Source organism: Falco naumanni, chromosome 6 (genome assembly GCF_017639655.2).
Source record: "Falco naumanni isolate bFalNau1 chromosome 6, bFalNau1.pat, whole genome shotgun sequence".
Classification (NCBI taxonomy): Eukaryota; Metazoa; Chordata; class Aves; order Falconiformes; family Falconidae; genus Falco; species Falco naumanni.
The window spans coordinates 45057706-45080984 of NC_054059.1; the positions used below are offsets into that span (position 1 = coordinate 45057706).

Consider the following 23279-nt stretch of genomic DNA (forward strand, 5'->3'; position numbering starts at 1 on the left):
ACAAGATAACACAGTATTGCAGCTTGCTTTTGCTTATCAAGGATTCACCGGTCCTGTCGGGAAGCAAGCCCCACTCTCATTTATGCAGAGTGCAACTCATAGTTAGGAATTTAAGTAATTTACACTTCCTCCCACCAGCACATGCAAATGACTGCAACTGCCAACAAGAGGTGCATTCTTGTAGCTGCCATCATATCCCCAAAGACTCTTACCCTTTACAAGATTCAGCAAAACATCTCATTGGGGAGCTGACTGACCACGTAGTCTCCTGCCGTGTGAGACTTGCACAGTGAACAGACCCTTCACAGACTTCTTTCAGTTTACAAAACTTAAAAAAAAAAATTAAAATCTTAAGGACAGGTCTAAAAGAAACTAGGTAAACTAGGTGATGGTAAAGAGAGGTGGTGGAAATTAAGATGTCAGAGTTGTTATTGCTTCTTTCATTACTGATTTGTGTGATTACAGAGAAGGCAGTTAATCAGCTTTATTTTTTCTAATCTCTAAAATAGTACTAACTACTGATAATAAAGGTGTTTAGGGATGAAATATTTGAGGTTTTCACGTAATGTGTACAAAATACACTTCACAATGTGTAGCTCTCTTAGGCCTCGTTTTCCAACACCTTGTATCTTGTGCTAGATGTTTGTACCAGTGTCTCATGAATGCAGTCTGCATGTAGAATACAAAGTTTCTGTGGGTTTTCTGATTTACGTTCACTATCAACCAAGCGGGAGTCACAGAACAATATAAAGTCAGGCTACAGACTGCTTCAACGGGACAGCTGATTTATTGCCTGGGCTGTATTAAAACCTCCCTAGAGAAACTATTAACTGTTTGCCACCCCTACCGTTAGAAAATTTCTTGCGAACAGGTAACAGCAATCTTTCGTGTTGCAAATAAAGTACTTTTTTGTCTTTGTATCCACTGAGGACTTCGGAGACCGAGGTTGTTTCCTTTCTCTTTGCCTGAGGCTTCCACGGTTTTGATTGCTGCCATGAAGTTCTCCGTTTTCTCACCTCTAGGTCGACGACCTCTAGCTCTTCGCATTTACCTGGGGCTTTCTTCCTTTCTGATGACTTTTTCTACTCTCCTCTGCTGTACACTGCCTGGTTTTGCTTTCCAGAAACCTTCCCTGCCGAGCGGTGCGCCCGCCGTGCCCCGGCCGCGCTGGCCTTGCGGGCAGCGGCGGCGCCCGACGGCAGCGAGGGGAGGCACGGCGGCCCGACGGGCGCACGGCGGCCATTTCATTAATAGCAGTAATTATTAACATCAGCTATATGGGTAATTCTCTCATTACGCAAAGGCTGTAATCATCTAGTAACGGCCACGGGCATCTGTAGGAGCAGGCAGGTGCCCACGCGTGGCTCTGCAGGGCCGAATTCGGCCTCTCCCGGCGGCGGCGGGGCCGGTGGCAGGAGGGCGCAGGTTCAGCTGTTGTTCTGGCTAAACCTGCCCCTCTCCCAGAAAAAGGGTCATTCCCGAGCCTGCGGGGGACAGCCGGCGGGCGGGGGGCTGCGCGGGGTTGTGCCGGGGCGGGGCGGCGGGGAGGAGGCGGCCCGGCGGGGAGGAGGCGGCCCGGCGCAGACCGTCTGGGGCTGCACGGCCCGGCCCGGCCCGGCACAGCCCCTGCCACCGCCTCCGCCGCTTCCTCCCGGCCCCGCCCCGCCCCGCCCCTGCCGCCGCCGCTTGTTGATGTTTCACTTTGTTTTCGTTCCCGGGTCGCAAGATGGAGGCGGCGCTGGGACGGCGGGAGCTGCTGCCGCTGCTGCTGTCGCTGGCCGCCGCGCTGCTGGGCCCGGCCGCGCCGCTGCAGCTGGGCCAGGTACCGACGGGCTCGGGCCGGGGCGCGCTGGGGCCGGTCCCCGGCTCTGCCGCTGCCGCTGCCCCGCCGAGCGCTGCGCCGGACCCGGCCGGGCGTGGGGCGGCGGCGCGGGTGCCTCCTGGCCGCGGGGGCGGCGGGCGGGGACGGGCGAGCGGCACCGGCGGGGCAGCGGGGGAGGGCGGGCGGGCGGGCGGGCGAAGCCGCTGGCACCGGTGTGCCGTGCCGAGCCGCGCCGTGCCGAGCCGGGCGGCGGGCGGTGTTTTTGCGGCTGTAGCGCTTGGCAGCCGAAGGTGCGTTACCCCCGCTTGCGGCGGTTGACTTGCTGCTCCGGTGCGCGGCAGTCTGACCGTACAGAAACGTTACGGAAGGACAAAATGATGATTATGCGTCAGCCGCAAACTCGGTTACCGTGCACGGAATGTTGCCTCCCTCCCTGTAGCGATTCGTTTATGTAGGATTTGATATGCTGAAATAAATATCTGACAGGTTGAGGGGGGGGAGACCTACTTCTATGCAATGTAAATGTATTTATATTGTATTTTTTATATGTTTGTCTACCCACATCTTGATGGTTCAGTGCTATAGGAGCGTGCAGGGCATTAGGTCCACGTTTGCTCCTCATGATTTTTGTACTGAAACCAAGAAAAGGGTTTTCATGTGTTGGTGTATTACGGGGCATCGTGCCATCTGTTTTCCTGTTTCAGTACCTGTGTTGTATTCTGGTAAGATTAGTTTTCAAATAAATTTGGTGGCTTTTTAAAAAGTGGAAGGGATATTTTGGATATTCCCTAGGAGATCTTCTCAGTGGGAATGAAAAGATGTGCCATGGCACCAGTGAGCTTTGACCTGTGGAATTACAGAAGAGAACTTTGGGGTTCTTTTGTCTGTACTTGAATCATGACTAAATACATCCTCTAATTGTTACAATTGTGAACTCCAAAGTGTGAGACTGCAAAGTGGGAAGAGCCGTGGCGGGTATGTAGTTGCTGGCCTAGCCAATGTGAAGTTGCTGGCATGTGAGTAAATTTATTACAGCTTTTTTTCCTCCAGTGTGTTTGTTGTTTTTTTTTTTTTTTAATAAAATGTTTCCAAGAAAGCCTGACAGAGGCCCTGCGCTGGCATATCCTGCGCTGCGGAGCAGGATTCCTGGGCTCACTTCCTGGTTTCTGCTGCTCCTATGAATGTTTGAAGAGAGATCTGCCGAGCGCTGATGTCAAAATGGGGATCTAGATCTTCAGATGCCCATGAAAGTGTATGAGTGCTTGAAGTCAGGCTCACTAAAGTGAGCAGAGAGATCTCGGTCCTCGGGTACTTTGCTCGTCCCTCTCAGAAAGGGAGAGCTAGCTTGAGCTTGCTAAAAGACACATGAAGTGGCGATGGAATATAAACCTGTAATCTTGCTTTACCTTCTACCCAGAAACTGTCACGCTTTCACACCAATACTTCAACTTAATAGCATTAAAGTTGTTTGTCACAGCTGGCAATTGTACAAAATCCGGAGGCACATCTGTGCGTGCTATCTTTGGACCTGAAAGCGCGAGCGAGCATGGCGCAGGGGTGCCAGAGCAGTCCCGTGGAAGCCGGGTTGGGGTCAGAAACAGAATAGGGCTTGACTTGGTGGCAGGAGTGTAATGCTTTACGGGCATAGCTGTGCTGTTGGTGGGGCTGAGTTTGTTCATTTGTGCCATACTGCTTAGGTGGTCTATTAGCTCAGGTTTGGCTAGTTGGAAGAGTTCACACTTTTTTAGCTTTTTACTGGTGTAGTGGTGTAAGTACATGCAGAAAAGCTCTTTTTAAGAGTCAAAAAGAGAACATGCATGTCTTTAGTATTTTTTCTTTTTAAATATCAAACTTGAAAACATGTAAAACCTTGTGTTTCCTCCTGTACTGTTTCTTTTTGTACACACAGGATTATTTTTGATGTAAAAGGAACAATGCATGTTGAGAAAGTTTTGAGTAGGAGAATTGCTGGGTTTTGAGCATGGATTGGTTTATGGTGGCCTGGTAGGAATGGAAGTGCCTAGGCAGCAGGAATAGGCAGCGTGGAAATGCCGCACTGTCACGTTGGCTTCAGAAGCCACAAGCTTACAATGGGGGCAGAATAATTGTGGTCTTACCTCAGAATGGCTTGGGACTACAGAACGCTTGGGAGCAGGCAGCATCGACATGTTCAGTTTGGCTTTGCCTGGACACCATGGCTGTGCCCTCTACAGTTCTGTGAGCAGCATACTACTGATAGCTTCACATTTTGTAATTCTTGTATGTGGTATTAAAGTTTACCTCCAAGTTGATGGACATGATGTTACATCAACCACAATGGAAGGACTGAGGAAAAAACCTGAAACATTGGAATAACATTTTTTAAGGCTGAAGCGCTTTTGTTCAGCTCTGGAATGTGAATGTCTCTGTTGTTGTGCAATACTTGTCATTTCTTAAATCAGCTGTTTTGAAATCTGGACTTTTTTTAAACATTAGCATGTGTGTTTTGATTTTAGAATGATTGATATTAGACAAAGTTGTTTTTTTCTTTAAGAAAAAACAAAGGCAGGGAATGATGCAATAAGATAACTGACCTTCACATTAATGTGTTTTTTCTGGTACAAGGTCAGGAATTAGGTTTTGTGTGTTAGAGTATTTTTTTAATGTGCTGATAGGAACTGGCTAAAAGCACAGTGGGATGAATACTAATGGTATGTTGTTTGCTTACTCTATTTGCATCTTGATAATTCAGGTTTAGCAGTGTTCTTTCTAAATGGCATACTTGCCTACCGGACTTTTCTTTCTTTTAGTTTAGTTGCCTGAAAAACAGTCTTCAGATTATTTGTTGGCTGTAAGAAACCTCTTTGTGGATGGATGATTTCATGACAGAAGAAAGTAATCTTCACTGCATCAACCATTTGAGTATGTATGCAGTGTGTGTAATGTATTTTAAGCAAAGAAGGACTTGTCCTTGCCGATAGTGACATGCTAAAATGTTTCTTTAGTTGCTTTATGACAGTTTCTCGATTAACAGCCTGGCACATGTTCTGAACTTTATGCCTAGAAGATCTGACATCATCTTTCCGTGTATATTTGATTAAATTAAAGCAGTATGATGCAACCATGTCCTGGTGATGTGAGACTAAGTATTCATAATTAGAGTTGATTTAATAGGGAGAAAGCAAACGTGATTAATTCTAGCAACATATGTCGGGCAAAGGAAGGGATAACCAATATCATACTAAGAATCATCGTTGAGCAAGGAAGAATGTAAGTGTGCTTGTTTAGAAAAGCAAAGCAAAAGCATCATGTTAGATTTTTATATTAACAAAGATAGTTCAGCTTCAGTTACTTTCAAAGACTTGATTTCATTATCTTATGCTAAATAATATCATGGAGTTGAATAGTACTAGACCTCATTGGAGAAGATTTTGTACTAAAATTTCGAAAAATGTGAGGGACTAATTATCATCATGCAAACTTGTCATGTCAAACTTGTACCATGATTATTTCTTAACTCAGTTATGCCTGACTGCAGTTAAGACTAATCCTACAACATAGCTCTGTTTTGAGTCTGGTGAAAAAATTACGAGCAGATCACAGAGCCCTGGATTGCAAATACACAGTTACACTGTTTGGAGCCAGTTGTCCATGTGGGTGCCAGGATTCAAATGGCATGAGTTTGGATGGTAGTTTTGTTTGTCTGTTTGAACACTCTTTTTCCCATAATCTATTTTCAAATTTAGAAACAGGTTCTTAGTTTTGTCTATTTCTTATCTGTTTGGCAACCTTAGCTGGACTTTGTATTTTCCTGTCGCAGACAGGATATCCCAATAGTGTCTGCATAATTGCTGCGAGGGGATTGTCTGTCTTTCAAGTCTCTGTCAAGCTGGCCATCTTGCAAGGCACTATGCCATCTGTTCCTAGTGCTGCCTGCTCTGCTTCCCACAGGCCTTCTGGTGCAGAAAGAGCCTTGTTCGGAGAGCCTCAATAGAGAACAGCTGTGCTTTGAGTGGGCTGGTCGCTAGTGCCTGAATCTAGATCGGGTTTATGTGACTAATGCAGTTGTGTAGGACTGCACAGTTACTCTGCACTGGGAGAAAGCGTACAGTGCACCCCATCAGGTATCCACTGCCTGTGGAAGTTTTCCTGTGATTCTGTAATCAGATCTGTTTGAAGTTCATGCGCGATTAGACCCAACAGCTTTGTCTTGTGCAGCATCTTTCGTAAAAGGCTATAAGATTAGGTGAAACGTTCTCTGTCAATTTGTGTGGCATCTGTATGGAGAGTCTTTAAGAATTGATGAATATTCACTTTCAACTTATGCCATATGCTTTATATTCTTTGCTGCCATCTTTTCCCCATATTGCTCTTCTGCTGCTACTTGGATTATATTGCCCCACTTGACACTCCTGGGTTCTGTTGCAGCACATGGTGAAAGAGAAAGAATTAGAAAATGATCACTATCTGCTGATCTCTAATGCTTCAAGTTGCAAAATTCACTAGTTCATTGTCATGTATGTTGCCAGCTCCTGTTGCCCAGCTGTCCTAGAACGGAATTACATGCATTTGTCATAGAAGTGCTGTTACCACTGTAAAAATCACTGCTGGAGCACTAAAGCAGTGATGAGAAATGCTCTGAAAACTCAGGAGAGACATCTACATCCTATAACAGCATTAAGAATGATAGGGCCATTTTTAGTGCAGATTGGAGCACATTGTGTGAAGGCATTCCCCTGCCGAGGAAGGGGTGTGGTGCTGTGAATAGTGGAGTGGGTGTCGATGGTAAGCTGAAAGCACAGCCTGATTCCTAGGGACCTGAATTGCTTCTTGGGGCTGTCCTTTGGTTCTGACTCTCAAAACGCAGCTTTCTGACATATTCCAGTGAATTCAGGACCTTTTAAAATTACAGGACTGTCTGAAATTTATGTGAATTGTCATGATATTGTTATTCTAAGTTATACAAACAAGTTTTACACTCATAGTTCAGGCTTCTCGAGAACTCAAGAGTGCAATATTGTGGATTACTGCAGAGGAACATGTTGTGCTCTCAATGACTTTGTGACTACAGGATTGGCTTAGTATGCTTTTGATACACAAAGTAAGTGATGTGGGGTTATTTACTTTTGTTAGTAGTGCAGTACACAGAAACAAGACATTTCTATAAAACACCACCCCACCCCAAACAGTGAGTTTTATTATGGTAACATAAAAAAGTATTTTCTCCATTGAAATTAAAGGATGTTTCAGAAGTCTGCAAGACTTCAGCCCTAGGACTGGGAAGATGGGTATTGAAGTTATCACCAGAGCACTTTCTAGCAAGTGTGGCTTGTCAGGCCAGGCATTTCATCATGAAAGCATGGTACAAGAGCTGTTGGATTGCCAGGTCTGTTTCCCTCCCTGTATAGCAAGCATAAATAACGTATGGCTCTTGAGCACTTATTTGTGAGCAAATATCAAGGGGATACCAGCTGAGGTTGTGTTGGCAGCTGGGGGAATGCTGTGCCTCCCCCATCCGCTGCTGTGGGTGAAAGCAGGTCAGCTGGGACAGTGCTTTGCTGCTCTCCTGTGAGCTGCTTGTAGTAGTCCCTTCCTCTTTCCCCCAGCCCTCCTGCCCAGCATGCACCTTGTGGTTCTTTCTCTCGCATAGATTATGGTATGGAGTGTGTAGGGTCAAGAAGATTGGCCACAGCAGGACCCATTGAGTTTTGGGTGCGGTGCTGCAGGAAAGAGCAGTGGGAAGTCATGGGAAGACAGCAGTGAGGAGTTAACCTCCAAGGAAGGATTGGGTGAGCTGAGAACATTAGCATAAAATCAGGAAGACTGAGCTGGAGGACTGTTATTTTCCATGGGAAGGTGTTAAGAAGAGTAACGAATGGCCTGTTCATAAATTGCAGCAAAGATGCTTCAGGTTAGATCTTAGGAAAACTTAATGTTCAAGGTAGCCAAGTAGTAGTGTAAATAGTTGAGGAGAGTGTGAGATTTTTGGACATCACTGGAGAGCTTTAAGCAGTCTGTTGGGAATGACATCAATATAGTTGATTTTGAGTCTGGAAGAATTGGTCTTCCTCTGGTCCTTGGTTTCTGTATCAGTTTAGGAATGTTTGGAGCAAGAACAATTGAAAGCTGATTATTTTTCAGCACCAAAAGCTGAGATCTATTTGTAATGTTTCTTGGCAAGACTGGCATCAAGTCTGGTGAGACTGCTCAGTGAAGGGGCAAAACAGGAACATATGACTGCTCAGGAGAATGGACGTACAGAATATGGGAAGTTATCACTAGAATTTCTTGGATCTGGATGTGAACAGATTGGTCACGGAAATGGCAAAAATATGAGTTCTCCATTGCTTGTGAACACAAAATTGCAAGGGTCATGGTGTAGCTGCTATAGTGGAGTAGTAATTATTAATCATTGCTCTGTTATTAAATAGCTTTATGAACCTGTTCAGGAGATGCACCGCCATCTCTTGAGATGATGGTGAGGACAGGCTTCTCCTAAGATGCTGCTGCAAGGACAGGCAGGCAGAGCCAACCCAGCAGCCTGTGGCCATCAGAACAAGCAGACTAGCTCCCTCCTCCCGGCTGGGTTCTTGCATCTCTTGTGCTTGTCTGGCTCTTTCTTGTTCAACTGACAAAAGAATAACTTGGCAAAAAAAAAAAAGGGAAAGTTTTCCTGCCAGTTTAATGAGGTAAATTGTCTCACTGACTTTGCATAAAGGACAGGGAAAGATGATGTGCTGCAGAGATCTACACTCTTCTTTTAGTGGCAGAGGCAGCAAGCAGTTAAGCTGTCTGACTTGTCTGCATGCTGCGATCTATTACTTGTAACTTTGACAGCATGGAAGTGATCCACTGAAATATTTTAATTTCTTAAACATGTCACGTGCTCTTCAAGTGCAATTTTTCAGTATGTACTAGAATTCATGTTAGTGCCTGTGGATACTACGTCAACAGAATTGATTGCTGTTTTGGAGAAAATTAATAATAAATATATGTATGATTTCTATAGCTCATTTTGTACATTTAATGCTCAATTGTTGAGCATATCTATCTTGCCCCATGCCATTCATTTTCAAATAAAGCATTTAAATTAAAAAAAAAAATGAATAGAAAGGATTTTCCTTTTTTTCAGCAATTACAGGCCATCAGTTATTTCCTCCTTCTTGTAATCTCAGTGAGTCACTTTGCAGATGTTGAAAAAGATTGCGGAATACTTTCTGTGTAAAAGGACTCAGATCTCATTTGAGGCTTAAAACCCAACAGATTACTAAGACTGCCTGGAAAATCCTTTCATGCCCTTTGAATTCCCAGAAAACAAAAAAACCTAGGAAGTAATGACAAGGTCTTGGTAATCTGTTAAGCAGTTTGAGGGTGTAAAAGACGTACAGCTCTGAATGCTAGAGCTGTAAGTTCGATGATTTTTTTTTAATTTTTAATATACAGAATTCTTAAAAGATGTGCAGAAAATAAGTAGTTTGAGGGAACTGCAGGATAACAATAGATTACATCCTATGATTATATTTATTAATCTGGTTTATATTTTCAGTTACAGACTCCCAGTTCTCTAAGCAAGTTGATAATTATAATTTACTTTTAATAGCTAGGGGTATCAAGAAAGAGATTTCTCTTCGGTCTCAGTGGCCAGAGAGTTTTCTTACTGGTTTGACAAATGCATCTGAAGCGTCAATGACGAATCATTTCCAACCAAAAGATTATCTGTGTTAGGTTTTAAAACATGCTTCCCATGATGCCAGATTTCTGCTGAATCAGATTTGGATGTTGTTTTCCAGTTTTTGGCCGTTCTGGCTACCTGTGTATACCGATTAACACCTGTTGTTTTGAGGATTTTTTATTTATTTTTTTTTTTACATTATAGCCAGACTTGAGAAGCTCTCTGTTCATGAATTGAGACTGTATTATCCTAGGTACTATATATTTAAAGTCTTTCCTGGCTGAAAATTTAGTGTTTTATAAAAATCCCAAATGAAAAACCTTTTTATGTATCTAAATTTTTATTTTATTTCAAGTTCTGAACAAGTTCAACTTTTTATTGAGACGTGACTTTTCAGCTGTTAGTTTTGAAACCATGACTCAAACACAAAGCTAAAAAAGCGCTGATGGTATGGAGAGGTTTTCCAGAGGTCAATGAAACATGATTAGAATCATTTAAGGCTTCCCAAAGGCAAATCGGGAGCTTAACATTATTTTTGAAGACGTGGCTCAGGAAGGCAGTGTAGTAATCATTACTTCTGGCTATGTCCAAGAGAGACTTGGCTTTTCTATGTAGGTTTTGTCAGGGGCAGGACTGGGAGATTTAAGGTCCCATCTGGAAAATAGCCCCTGAAATTACAGGGGGGAAATGAGGGGACAGAATGAGTGAGTCGATAAATCACAGCAATTGGTGTTAGAAAGAAAGAAGCAAATCCCCATTAGCTCTGAGTTTGGAGGTATCCCTGGTGGCATAATTTGGGAATGATAAACCAAAGAAAAGAAACAGGATTGGTGCTGATACTGACAAAACTGAGTGTTCTTTAGCATAGGCTAACACATATTAAATTATACTTCATCTTGAAGACTAAGTGGAGTGCTTAAAAACCATTTGCAGAGAATCTGATTTTTACCTTGTATTGTCTATTATTTTTTTAGCTAATATGAGAGACTTCTTTTCCATTATATCAATGTAAAACAAGTTCTCCTGAAAATTTAGCTTGATTATGATCTTTCAAAAAACACTGTACATAAGGGGATGCAGCTGTCATTCTTTCTCATCAGCCCTCTTTATTAAAAAGAGGCGAAAAAAACCAACCCAACCCTTACATGAAACAAGTAAGCATATTTCTCTTTCTTCTGTCTGCTGGATAGAAAGCCTGGGAGCGTGCTCTGGGGACTGTGTGTGGCCGTTCTGTCAGGACAGTGAATGGAAGTTGCCTGTGGCCCGCAGTGACTTATGTGTTTCCTTAGAAACTTAACATCTCTTCTCACTGTTGTTTTCCAGGAAACGATCAGAGTCAATGTTATGATGTTGAAAACCAATGGAGAATTTCACAAAGGACAGGTTTGTCCAGTTTTTCTATGTATTCAGTGAATTAATATGCAGTGAAACGAAGTCTGCATGTGGAAGCAAACACATTGTTTTGTCTGACATCAGTCAGCACCAAGTGTGTTCCTCAGAACAGAATTGTAGCATAGGGCCAGAAACCACACAACTCACTCTGTTTGTCTTTCTTTCAGGTTGTTTTTAATATCACCTATGTTAATGGACAGGTATATCTAAATGATTTTCCTATGAAAAGCGGGGTTGCCCACATAACATGTCAAACAGTCATATGTGAGTATTCTCTCTCTCTCTCTCCCTCCTCCCCCTCCACTCCCCTTTGGTTATTTGGCTTCCCTGTTATCCAGTAACCAAAGCTTACAATGACTACATGTTCTCATACTCTGCAAACCTGAGCATTGTAGATGCAAATCATCTCCCAAGGTAGAGTAATTTTGCTACTAAAATGGATGGGAAAAAATCTTACTACCTTGATCTCAAGCCACATTCGCATGCTTACATGTAAATGGTCTAATCTGAAATCCAGACCCTGCCTATCTTTTCAAAAGAATGTTTTGCACTACAAGCTAGACAATGTAAACAGAAGGATGCAACTCCACCCTGCTAATGGCTTTGTCCCTAGGTTGGTTGGCATGTTTCCAAAAGGAGATTAAATTACAAAAGTATGAATTACTGTTAGGAAGATCTTTTAATTATCTCATTTCTGTGTCTACTGGACAAACGAGTTTCTGCTGTATAAGATATTATAGCACAAATACTGCAGTTTTGCTAGTGTCCTGCAGCGGTTAATGACTTTGAATCATTTGAAACTGCTATTTTTTCCACTGATTCAATGCTATACCTTTTGTGAAAGACCATATAGTACTGTGATTTTTTGAGATACACAGAGCATACTGTATAATTAATTTTAAAAGGGCCATTATGCTCATTTGCTTTAAGGTTCTGTTGTATTCAGAATGATTTCTTGATGGATCAGGTGCAATTGGTCTCTAGCTTGTTTTCTGAGGTCATCCTGTCCTTACAATAAGATATTTACTTAGAGAGTACTCATGCTTTTTCTAAATTGCTTCTCTGAGCCATGACCTTGTTTCTTGAACCCTTCCTTCCCAAACATGATCAATTATTAATTTGACACTATTCCTTTTCTGGAGAGGGAGAGCAGTAATTAATTTCTGTTTTTCTGGGATAGTTGTGGTCCTATTGCTTCTATTTTTAATATCCTAGGGCAGAAAAACACGGCAAAATGTCTTTTGCCTGCAAGGTAATTGACTCCAGAAAAATGCATCTGATTTTATTGACTCATGCTGAGGGATACTGAGCACTCTAGTTCCTGTTAATTTCCCAAATCATAGTTGTATAGCTTGCAGTGACAACTATTATGAACATGAATCTGAAACAGTGAGAAAAATACTTACTTGACCTGGGTGCTAGGAGCCTGGAACTCTCTGTCTTAGTGTTTGGGTCTGAGTCCTCAGCACAGTACCTCTCTGTTTATCTGTGAAGTAATGTTTATGCTATTTACTTACTAAATCCTTGACAGTAGATTCAGATGTTTGTTAAACGCTAAAGGAATATAGAGATACTTGTTAGCCATTAACGGAGGGGGGAAATACTCCTGAATGTATGCAAAACCCAAACGAGCTAAATATTCATGCTCTTGAATGTAAGAGTAGAGACCAAGTCTCGTGAATGGTGGTGTTCCGACGCTTCTCAGGGCACGCCTGGCACCTGTAATCCCCACAACTGTCAATTTTGGAAGCATATCTTTCACTCCTGTTGAATGCAGTGGGGACTGAGCGGCCTGACACACGAAAGGTTGGGACCACAGGGAGCTGCAGCTACATGGCATCTTCGACGCTTTGGTCCTTCAACGTATGCTTGCTGCTGCTAGGTTGGAAAACATTCAGCAACTACGTTATTGCTCTGGCCCACTTCTTTAGGGAACCTTTGTCTCTCTCTCTAACCGTGTTCCTTCTGCCACTTATTTTTGCAATTTAAGATATGGCTAAATGATGCCAGAGTATTTGTCTATATTTAATATAAACAAAATAGCTGTGTGAGGAAAGGGATCATAGCGTAAAAGTAACGAGCCCACTGCGTTGTTCCTGTGTAACTGAAGGGCACCAGTCCAGCCTTCCCACCTTTTAGGCTCAGCTGCAGGTGGCACACAGCCCTGGTGGCTTAGGGATGGGCCAGTTCAGTCCCAGTTCACGTACCCTGCTGTCTGCGTGCCAGAGAGACCTGTCACCTCCGCTCTCCTGCTCCTGCAGCACTTCAGTTCTAGCATGCCCTCACCTGGAGTAGAGGCCAGTAGTTGGGAGGAGGATACTAAGTCTATGCAGAAACAGCAAGGGTAGAAAAGCAGTTCTCTGCGCGCTTGTGGAATATTAAGTCATTGAAATAGCTGAAAGCTTTTGGGTAGGGAGGGAGTTTGAGGTGTCACTGGTCACACATGAAAATGGGGCAGGGGTGGGTGGGTGGGTAGGAGGGAACCGACTCTCGCCTTGAGTAGTATGTGCAGTGTGCGTGGAAAAAATGTATTTGTTTCTGTATTGAGAGGAAGGGGAATGTTGTGCAAATGAAAATGTTTACACAGGTGGCTGGCTGGGCTGTGGCATTGCTCTTATGAACTCCTTTGGACAACTAAAGTAACAACACAGCAACAGCAAAGCCAAAGATTGCTTAAATGCAAACTTCAAAGGCAGGGACGTGACATTGTTTGAAAGCTCTCTCAGGCTGGGGGTTGTACAGCGCTGCTGTTGTCTGCTGTGTTGTATCATGAGAGCTGCTCCAAGCTTGATTTGGTGATATACTGGTAAAAAATCATTGCATCTGTTTTACGTGCTGCCCAGATTGCTACTGCTTGTAGCAGTGGTTACTGGAAGTGTTAAGGACGTCAGCATAGTACATATTTCAGGCATCTGTGGTTTGATGCTGGGGTCCTTTGTAGCTGTAATGACTTTTCCATTCAGATGCTGCATGTGCAAAGGCATCTATGTCAGAGTTGCAAGTGTTTGCCCCATGGTTGTATACTGCTTTCTGGCTGGGGTGGTTTCTCTCCAAAAACTGTGACAATATGTCTTAACAGTGGAGAATGGAAATTTGAATAACTTACCAGATCAGCAGCGCCTGGGAACTGTCAGTGTTCGCATCATGGTTCACGAGTGGCCTTTGGCATCCAGTTCTGATTTGCAGCTGATTGTCATTCAGGAAGAAATCACAGAAATTGATGGAAAACAGGTAAAAAAAACTTCTCAGTGTTCTGCTTGTTTTTATTTTAGAAGAGGCAAATAGTTACCAAGGATTAAAAGGTTTACATGTGTCTGGCTGGTGGTTAGAGCAGGAAGTATATAATCTAATGCTAGCCAGCACAGTACTGAGGAGATAATACCAACCTAAGTTGCCTGTATAGTAGCAGGGGTGTTTCATGAGGAAACTTTACGTTTTAATGCTTCTATTTGTATTTTAATAATGAAGTGTTGGATGACTTTCCCTTAAGCTTGTGAGAATATCATTAACTCTGTCACATGCTCTTTCAACGCATGCACTTTTGCAACCAAAGTCAGACTCACAGCAATACTTTGTTTACAAAAGAATGTACAAAATAAATAAAAGGGGCATGGGCTCATTCTGAGTCCTGAGGTTTTCCTCGTTGTTTATTCCAAACTAACAAAGCGTTCCAAGCATGTAGCATGGGGAACTTGCAGAGGCAAATTCTTACAGTTGGTGGGCTTGTTGTGAAAGCCCTCAAACCCTGAGAACTTAGCCATAGAATATTTTGCATGTAAGATAATTTAATTCATTTGAATAAAAATCTTGATAATGAACATGGATTTTGATGAACAGAAAACTAACTGTATCTGCACAAATACCAGTGAATGTGAGTGGTTACAGTTCTCGCTGAGACTGAAATGCGCAGAACTGAGTTCTCAAATCACCTATAACGTATAGTTACTTTTCCAACCAGAGAGGTTCTGGAGAGAAGATACAGCTGCTGAAGCCAGCAGAAGTGTCATATTTTTGTTTCAGTACATCTGCATTTTACATGTGGCCAACCTCTTTTGAAGCTGGCTTATGTTCCACTGCCTTTTTTTTTGTTTTCTTTTAAAGGGGAATTATGTTAATACCATTGATCCTTAATTAATTGCATGCTTAGCGTTTAGGATTTTTCACAGGGACCTGCATCATGTCAAAATTTTATTCTGTTAATGAAAAATCCCACTGAGAGTTTTGAAGCTTTTCCAATGAGGTGTTTATCCCACTGTTAGGAGGCTAATATATCCGGGTTTGATTCAGTTGTTATACAGTAGTGGTGGTGTATTTCACATCTCAAACTGAGACATCACAGTGTATCTCACATTTTCATAGGGACTAGGTAAGAATAACCAGAAAGCTAATGCTGTTTCCTTAATTGTTCCTTTAAGTCAAAAGCTTTCCATCTTTCTCATTAATTATCAGCTGACAGTAGCAATTATCTGTTTCATCACATTGTTCTGCACGTTTGAAGCAAAATGAGTCTACGTTCTGAAAGCATGAGTGAAACTATCATATGCTTCATTCCTCTTTTGTTACTTATATTTCTCTGTAGCAGCTAGAATTATGCTCACAAACACTCTGGATTTCGGTCAGTTCTCGGCCTCGCAATGCAGTTATTGATGTTAGTAGCAGTTATGCCGAATGCGTTATACATAAGCGATGCTTGCAGTGATTAAGTGAAATGGCTCCAGTGCATCACTGGAAGAGAAGGAAGAAAACTGTTATTTTGGTTGTTCAAAAAAAGCAACATTACTGCAAAAGCAGAAGTGTCAGTCTTGCCTCAGCAACGTTTTCGAAGTTTGCAAGTGCTCTTTCACTATGTACTTGAGTTTTCCATGCCTTAAAACGCCTCCCTGAAAGAACATCTTAATGAGCTATCTAAGAAATGGTTAAAAACCCACGGAGTGACTCCCCACACTTTTGCAGGGAGAAAGAGAGACCCAATCTGTTCAGCACATTGTCTAATGTGTTCCATAGTCTATGGAAGTGTGGTGTGTAAAACCTTGTAAATTCATGTTATAACATCCCTGTGTCTACATCTTAATGGCTTGGAGTTTCTGTGATAAGACTGGTTTTCTCTGCCAGCCTACTTCACTCTTGCTTTAAACTCAGTAATGTCAACAAGTTTGCATCTCTTGTAGGTTCAGCAGGAAGAAGTAACAGAAATAGATATTTTAGTAAAGGACCTGAGAGTACTTAGACATTCAAACTACACTGTCCCTTTGAAAGAGAGCATGCTGTATTCCATCCCAAGGGACAACGATGTGTTATTTACACTTCCCAACCTCTCTGGAAAAGGTATTTCCTTTAGTTGTTACATAATACTTTTTATCTGTAGTTGATGTGCAAAAGAACATCATTATTCCTGTGTCTTACATAATGAAACTGTTTCTTCATTAACAGGGAAGTGTTTTGCTTTATGTGGTTTGTTTTTTGTTCTTTGTTTTTGTTTTTTTGTTTTTTTTTTTTTTAAAAAAAACCCACACCTAAATTCAACTCTTCTACATTCTAGGTATTTTGTTTGTTTTCAAATCTATTCTCCTTTGAAGCACTTGGTACTTGTCAATCTGCAACCCAGACATCTCACAGGAATAAATTTCTCTCCCAGTGCTATGATGGAAGTTTCTCTAAAACTCCCCCTTTTTCCTGAGAATGAAAGAGAAAACTGGAGAGGAAATACCTGTCTGGGGCACTTCCAAACCAGAGAATAGTTTTATGTTATTAAACTTAAATAACTTAAAAGCAAGCGAGGTTATTTGATGCCTTAATCTTATTTCAGTTTTGCTTAATGTAAAACTCTCAAGGATTTCATAGGACATGAATATTTTGACCTAGTTCATCAGTATTTAATCTGGTGAGAGCTGAAATGTACAGCTAAGGGCACAGCTAAAGGCTGTTTAGCTTTGTAATTAATTAACTTTGAAAAAAAAAGTAATTAAACACTGCTGCTGCTTCTTACCAAGTTAACTACTCTAGTCAAAAAAAAAAAAAAAAAAAAGAAGTCAGCCTTCTGTGTTCTTGCTGTGAATGTGTGAGAACTGTACCATAAGCATAGAAATGCAGCAGAGAATCATTTAGGTTGGAAAAGACCTTTAAAGTCCAACCATTAACCTGGTACGACAACAGTCCTATTCTCCAGGGCTGATCAGACTAAGTAGGGAAAAGAAAAATTGAACCAATTAACCAAATTTAACCACTGCTTTTCAGCAATGATACAACTCTGCCACCAGTGCTGGATCTACCTTTTAACCGAAATGTCCTCAGCCGAAACCCTGATACTAACTGCAATGACAAAGCCAAGCCCAGCCTAAGCAGGATACACAATTAGGAGACAAAGGAAAAATTGATGTCTTTGTTTTCCTGAATAGTGAGTCAAATAAAAAGCAAGCCCCCCTCTAAGTCTAGCTTTTCTTCTTCAGATATTCAAGATCCACTGCAAACTACCAGTCAGTACCTCATCCGGCAAGTAGAAACTACGGTAGATGAAGAGACATTACCTGGCAAGTTACCAGAGACACCTCTTAGGGTGGAACCTCCATCTTCTTACAAGGTAGTTTTGTTTGTTTGTTTCAGTTATTAGTATAAAACTTTAAAGACTGGTCTATAAAGGAGAAGCAGCGTTTTTTCCCCTCCCTCTGTGGTTTTTTTCCCCATTTCCCCAGAGGTGAAATGCATACAGCTTGGTGACATTTCCAAGAATAAAAACTTGTAGTAACATGCTGCAGATAGAGCTGTGTTACTCAGTATTACAGTTTGAGAGTGTAAACTTTCTTCCCCATACAGAAATGCATACAAATACTATGTTTTCCTCCTTTGTGGATATTTACACAACAAAACAAATAAACCAACCCAGCACTGTTATGATTCAGATAGTGGGTTTTCCTCCTGTAGAGACCAAACACAACATCCATTTAAAGATGGTAAGAACTTATGTAACGTTCCTACACCTTTGTCTTTGGACCTTTATTTTTAATTTGAGAAAAAGCAACATAGTATGCAATAACTCATTTCTGGAAGAGAGAGTTGCCATTCCTACTTAACCTAGTATTGACTTGTAGAGCACTGTTTTGCGGCTTTGTATTTTTAAAGACCAGGGCTTTCTGCTGTGTGAGGTATCCAACAGTAACTGATCTCCACATAAGTCTAAGAAATCCCCACAGCCAACCACTAAGAAGAACAGACTTCTACAGACATACTGTAGGAAACTTTAAAAAAACCCAGAAAACAAAAAAAAACAACCCACCCCCACACAAAATCAATACTGAATTACCCTTAGTGAGAAATTGTGGTTTTGTTTTTTTAAATCCAGTAGGAATCAAATGGGTTTGTAAATCCTGTAATGCTCCGAGCTCACAGATATGATGGTGAATTGTGATATTTACATTGTATGAAGCTAAGCATGTATAACAATTTCAAATATTGTTTAGCTTTAAATTACACCTGTTTTTTCTGACTCTGCTTGAGTGCTTACCCCTCTGGGAGGTTGGTCTCGCCCACTGTAGGAAACACAGTAACGGCTTGAGAAGTTTCAGTTCCAGATTAGTTGAGGATGGGCTTGGTGGCCGCCTCCGTGGCTGAAAGGAATACTTCATAACCTGCTGTGGAGACAGGATAGCCAAAGTAGTAGGCTGAAAGTTACAGACAGGCTATAGAAGGTGTAAGCCCTCTCCTGGGCTGTCAGTAACCCTTTCCCTGCCATACACTGCTGTGGTATAATAGCTTCTCTATGCCTAGGCCAAATAACTCACCCTTCCCCTGCTCTGTTCAAGTGTCCTTTATTTTCCAAATGGCCTTTCCTTTCAGGGAACTCTGCTAGGATGTGCAGAGAACTAAACCTTCAGCTGCTCCAAACTTCATAGGAGAAAGAGCTCTGAGTCACCAGTCAATTCCATTCTGCTTTTATGCACGTTTAAGCATACATAAATTTCAGTATGTCACCATGTGATGTGATTCACTGGTAGGTACAAAACCTGCACTTGCACTTTTGCAACCTGTCTTCTTGTTTTTACCTGTTTGGTTGTAGGTGATGTGCCAGTGGGTGGAAGACTTGAGAAAAGGGTTGTGCAGATTCTGGTTTCGATCTTTACCTATCTTCTTTAGTTTGATGGAAGTCATTGTAGTTGGAGTCGTTGGAGCAGCTCTTATTCTTAAAGTCTTAAAGGTGATTTTCCCTTCCTATGAAAACAAGTAAGTATATTTTGTTTTCTCTGATGAATGCAAAACATTAAGTAAAATCTCTCAAGAAGGAGCCCTGTTCTGTAGGAAGATGGTGGCAACAATTCAGTGAAAAGGCTGCCGGTAACTTTCCTCTCCAAGTGACCTTTTGACACATAGGCATTTCAGAGGAATGTGGGAAGATCTTTAATTGAAGATGTCTTTAGCTTGGCTGTCATGCTGCCAGATTTTTATCAAGTCTTCTAAGGACTACATTGTGAGGCACCATTAACATAGCCCCGAGAGAGGAGGGTAGAAGCTAGAGCTAAACAACTCTAACAACTCTCGACCTTTTCATACTCCTACTGTGCTGGAGTTGTTACAGTAGCTATGAAAGACCTCAAGTTTGGCTTTGCAAATTGGTACAGGAATTCTCCAAAGAGGAGCTAGCTGTGTTACAAGCCATGGCAATTGGTACTAGCATCGGTGGCAAAAGGTCATAAATAAAGTTGATTGACTGCAGATGGCTTTCGTCACTCGGTGTGTTACCAGCTACAGTAATATTTTTCAGAGAAGCAAGCTCTCAAAACAAGGGCTGGAAAGATGAATTAGTAACTGTGACTAAGAAATCAGTGCTGGAATAGGCAAGTGTGGACATTTTAAAGCCACCCAAGTCAGTTCTGGGAGACCTGTATCTTCTTTCAGGAGAAGCGCCTGACCGTGTAGCATGCTTCATCCCTCACAAGCACAGCTGATGCCTTCAAATGCAGCTGACTGGCTGCGCTTCTGAATGGCCCTGAGTGCAGTTAATTTATGTATCCACCCAGGAACACGAGTGGCCTTAGTCCTTCTGACAGAGCTAGAAGGACAGAGGGTTGGAGATCAGGAAGGTTGGAAACTGCAGTGACAGAAGAGCACTTGCTTCCCCCGACCTTTCACAAAGCATGCTGTCAGATCAGAGTGCTTCTTGTAACTTGTTAGAACAGAAAAAAGCAAAGAAACACTTTGTGCCCCTGACAGCACTAAGTAGCTTAGCACTGCTACATGTAAAACTTTGCACAAAGTAGAACTATGAAAAAAAATTCTAATCCCCATAAACTGTTCACAAAGTGTCTGAAGGTCTGTCCACAGCAGAGATCAGTACAGAGCAGAGGAAGCAGCCTGCAGTAATTTCTCTTCCAATTGAAGAGCACAGCTTGTTGGAGTATTTCAAGAAATTGTAAGGATGGTCTGACGCCCTCCCCCTACAAAAAAAACCCCAAATCAAAACACCACCACCCCACCACCACCACCCCCCCCCAAACAGACCACCACCCCCTGCCCAAAACTACACAGTCATTTTCTTGCTATCTGTATAAACTGGTCCTGTAAAAAGTCATAAAGGTTTCATTTGTGATTGTAAACCAGTAAGAATGAGTAGAAGGTCTTACTTGGTGAACAATACAGTTGCAGATGCAAGTCAGGGCTTTGTCCCAAGTCTTCAATGCTGTTCTGCAGTACTGACAAAACCAGAGGCTTTAGCTAGTCTTAGAGAATTAAATGCCAGAACCTGACAAAGTAGCTCCTGACCACAGACAGCTTTAGGCTGCTGTAAAACTGGGCATATAGAACCTACATTGCTGGTACCTGCTGGTACTTCAGATGTAGAAGCTGGGCGACAGGATTCCTCTGAAACCACAACCGGTACATTTTGGAACCAGTTTTCCATCAAGTTTTCATTCTAGCTTCATAAAAGAGGTATTGGGAAGGTAATACTTGATTCATTGAATTAAAGTTTGGGAAGTGGAAGAATAGATCTAATTTTTAGAACACTGAATTGTTTTGTATATTGTTCTCTAATGCCAGGCAAACTTACCTTTCAGAGGCATCGTTCTCCTGGATCAAGTCAGCTCTGTACCTGTGATTACCATCAGCTTGCCTTCAGATCTTCCAGACAGGAAAAATAATTTAGACAAGAAAGCATGTACTTAATACTGTGTTTATTTTGGCATTACTGGGTTTTTTTTTAAAAACAAATTTTTAGTTGACCTGAAATTTGGCACTTGATCTTAATACCTTGTTTGTTTCCTACTAAGAAAAATAAGTCACTTGATTAATTGGTAACAGGGACACTCAGGCCGAGGCCCGAAGCTAATTTCCCTGTGCCTCTTCATAAACACACAGCCTTTTCAGAAGCTTCAGAATAAAACAGCTTTCCACCCTGAGGGCTACCATCGGTTTTAACTTCTGTGAAGTCACTTTTCCACACCTCGGACAGGAAGCTGGCTGCCTTCGCGCCTGTAGATAAACCAGGTCAGCTGTCCTAAACAGCGAGATGATGAAATTCAGGGTGCCCTGAAGCCTCCAGATAGCATTCTTAGAAAAGGATGAAGGAGCATCGCAAACATCAGCTGTGCCTGCAAGCCTAAACAAAGCTGCCCATCCTGGTTTCAGGTCTCCTAGGGTTGAGCGTGCCTTGCGAGGAAAATATCACTACCAAACGTTTGTGCTACTCAATTTGACGTGTTACATATCCAAAACAAAAATTTAAACAGCAGATTTATATTTCAAGCACTTTACACTTTTATGGCCCCTTCCACTCATAAAAATCATTAGCACTTGTAAACAATGTGCTTTTTGTATCAGTGACAGCAGTACTATGTGAAGTCTCAAGAAACAATTCTACAGAAGTACTGGCTTACAATTGCTAAGTAGGCCTGCTCTGCCCATGCTGATTTGTACTGTTAACATTTTTCAAATAAACATGTAAATTGTTTATTAGGCTTCGTTCGTGTGTGCATCTGTATTTAGTTACATAAGCTAGCGGTTTGCCAAATGTGTTAGATAGATACAGCGTATTATTTGTTTTTTAGCTTTTCCTTGTTCTTATTTACAAAAATTGTTCATCAGAAAAATGACTGGGGGGGGAAAAAGAAGACTGAACACTCTTATCAGTTAAGTGTTCAGAATTACCCATGTTCAGCTTAAGCTGTTAAGAGTGAGAGAGAAAAGCTGGGATTCCCCCCCTGCCCTTAAGGAAAGGTTAAGCTTATGCTAACGATACCCCCACATTATTCAGGTGCTTGTCCTGGCAGCTGGTCTGTGGCAGGGACAGCTCGAGGTGACTCACTGAAGTGACACCACTGCAGTAGTCGAAGGAACATTCCTAACGCTGGCTTGTCCTGCAAAAAGCCAAACCAGAGCGCACCCTCCAGTAGCTGGTGGGGCATGTCAGGCCAAGGAACCCTACTTCACCCCCCACCTTTTTGTTTCTTAAAAAAAAAAAATATTTTTTGTTCTAGCACCGTGTGGCTTTGTGCTTGGCTGTTATTTCCTTAAGCTCAGCGCTGTCAGAGCACAGGATCCCAAGCATTTGCCCGATGCCCGTCTGAGTCAGGCTGACAGAAGTGGGGACATGCCCCAGCTGTTGGGGAGGGGACTGCGGATGCTGCAGCCACCGGGCTGGAGCCAGGGGCAGGGGCTGGCATGGCCAGAGCCCCAGGCTGTGCCCCGTGGGACCCTGCTATGCAGAGCTGCTGTGACAGTAATGTAAGCATGTAAGGCAGAGCTGATGCTAGGAGCTAGGAAGGTAAGAGTGTGATTTAGTCACAGAAAACATGACAAAGGGTAGTCATCCATGGCTAAACGGGAAACTGCTAAGACGCCGGCAAAGGAACGGTGACTGCACAGACAAGAACAAGTCTTCAGTTGTGGACAAGCTCTTCTTTGTATGTGGAAATTAATGTTCTTTCCTTTTATGAACATAGCCCTGGCCCCTTCATTAACATGGTTGGAATAGAAGCGATATATAAGGCTGAAGTTTAGCTGTTTCTTCAGGAAAAAAAAAAAAAAAAGAAAGTAGGATGGACATGGAACAACAGTTCTTACTGCACACAGTCTGAATTGTGCTGTGGATGGAAATCAGGCAGCTGTTAGCACGTGTTCTTTGCATCCCTACTTACGAAACTGTAAACCAAGCACCTGCACAGCAACAAGGCGATTTAACTGCTCCAAACAGCTGCAAGAGGAACGAGTGGCTAAGCCTGAAAAAGTGTCAGTGCTGCTTCACAACTTGGCCAATTTCCATGAGCCAAATAACCCTTTCCTGTACTATATTCCACAAAGTTACAAGGCACAAGGAAAGAAATGCCACTGTCAGGTTAACAACATTAAATTTAAACAATGGTGCAAACCTTGAACACAGTAATTGCCAGACAACACAGCTGTGCGACCGAGCTGGAGCTCAGGTGTCCC

General features: G+C 42.4%; 1 protein-coding gene across 1 annotated transcript; it reads left to right on the forward strand.

Moving 5' to 3' along the window:
* The first annotated feature begins 1657 nt into the window (after positions 1-1657).
* On the forward strand, positions 1658-21801 carry GINM1 (glycoprotein integral membrane 1). Its single transcript, XM_040598837.1, has 8 exons — positions 1658-1822; positions 10797-10856; positions 11033-11129; positions 13945-14096; positions 16034-16190; positions 17312-17442; positions 18916-19079; positions 20909-21801. The coding sequence occupies exons 1-8, from the start codon at positions 1727-1729 to the stop codon at positions 21015-21017; spliced, it is 966 nt and encodes a 321-aa protein (XP_040454771.1). The 5' UTR covers positions 1658-1726; the 3' UTR covers positions 21018-21801.
* The last annotated feature ends 1478 nt before the right edge of the window (positions 21802-23279 follow it).

Coding starts and splice junctions, on each gene's coding strand:
- GINM1 (XM_040598837.1), top strand. CDS start 1,727: ATGGAGGCGGCGCTGGGACGGCGGGAGCTGCTGCCGCTGCTGCTGTCG. Junction 1,823..10,796: donor CGCCGCTGCAGCTGGGCCAG/GTACCGACGGGC, acceptor GTTGTTTTCCAG/GAAACGATCAGAGTCAATGT. Junction 14,097..16,033: donor CAGAAATTGATGGAAAACAG/GTAAAAAAAACT, acceptor CATCTCTTGTAG/GTTCAGCAGGAAGAAGTAAC.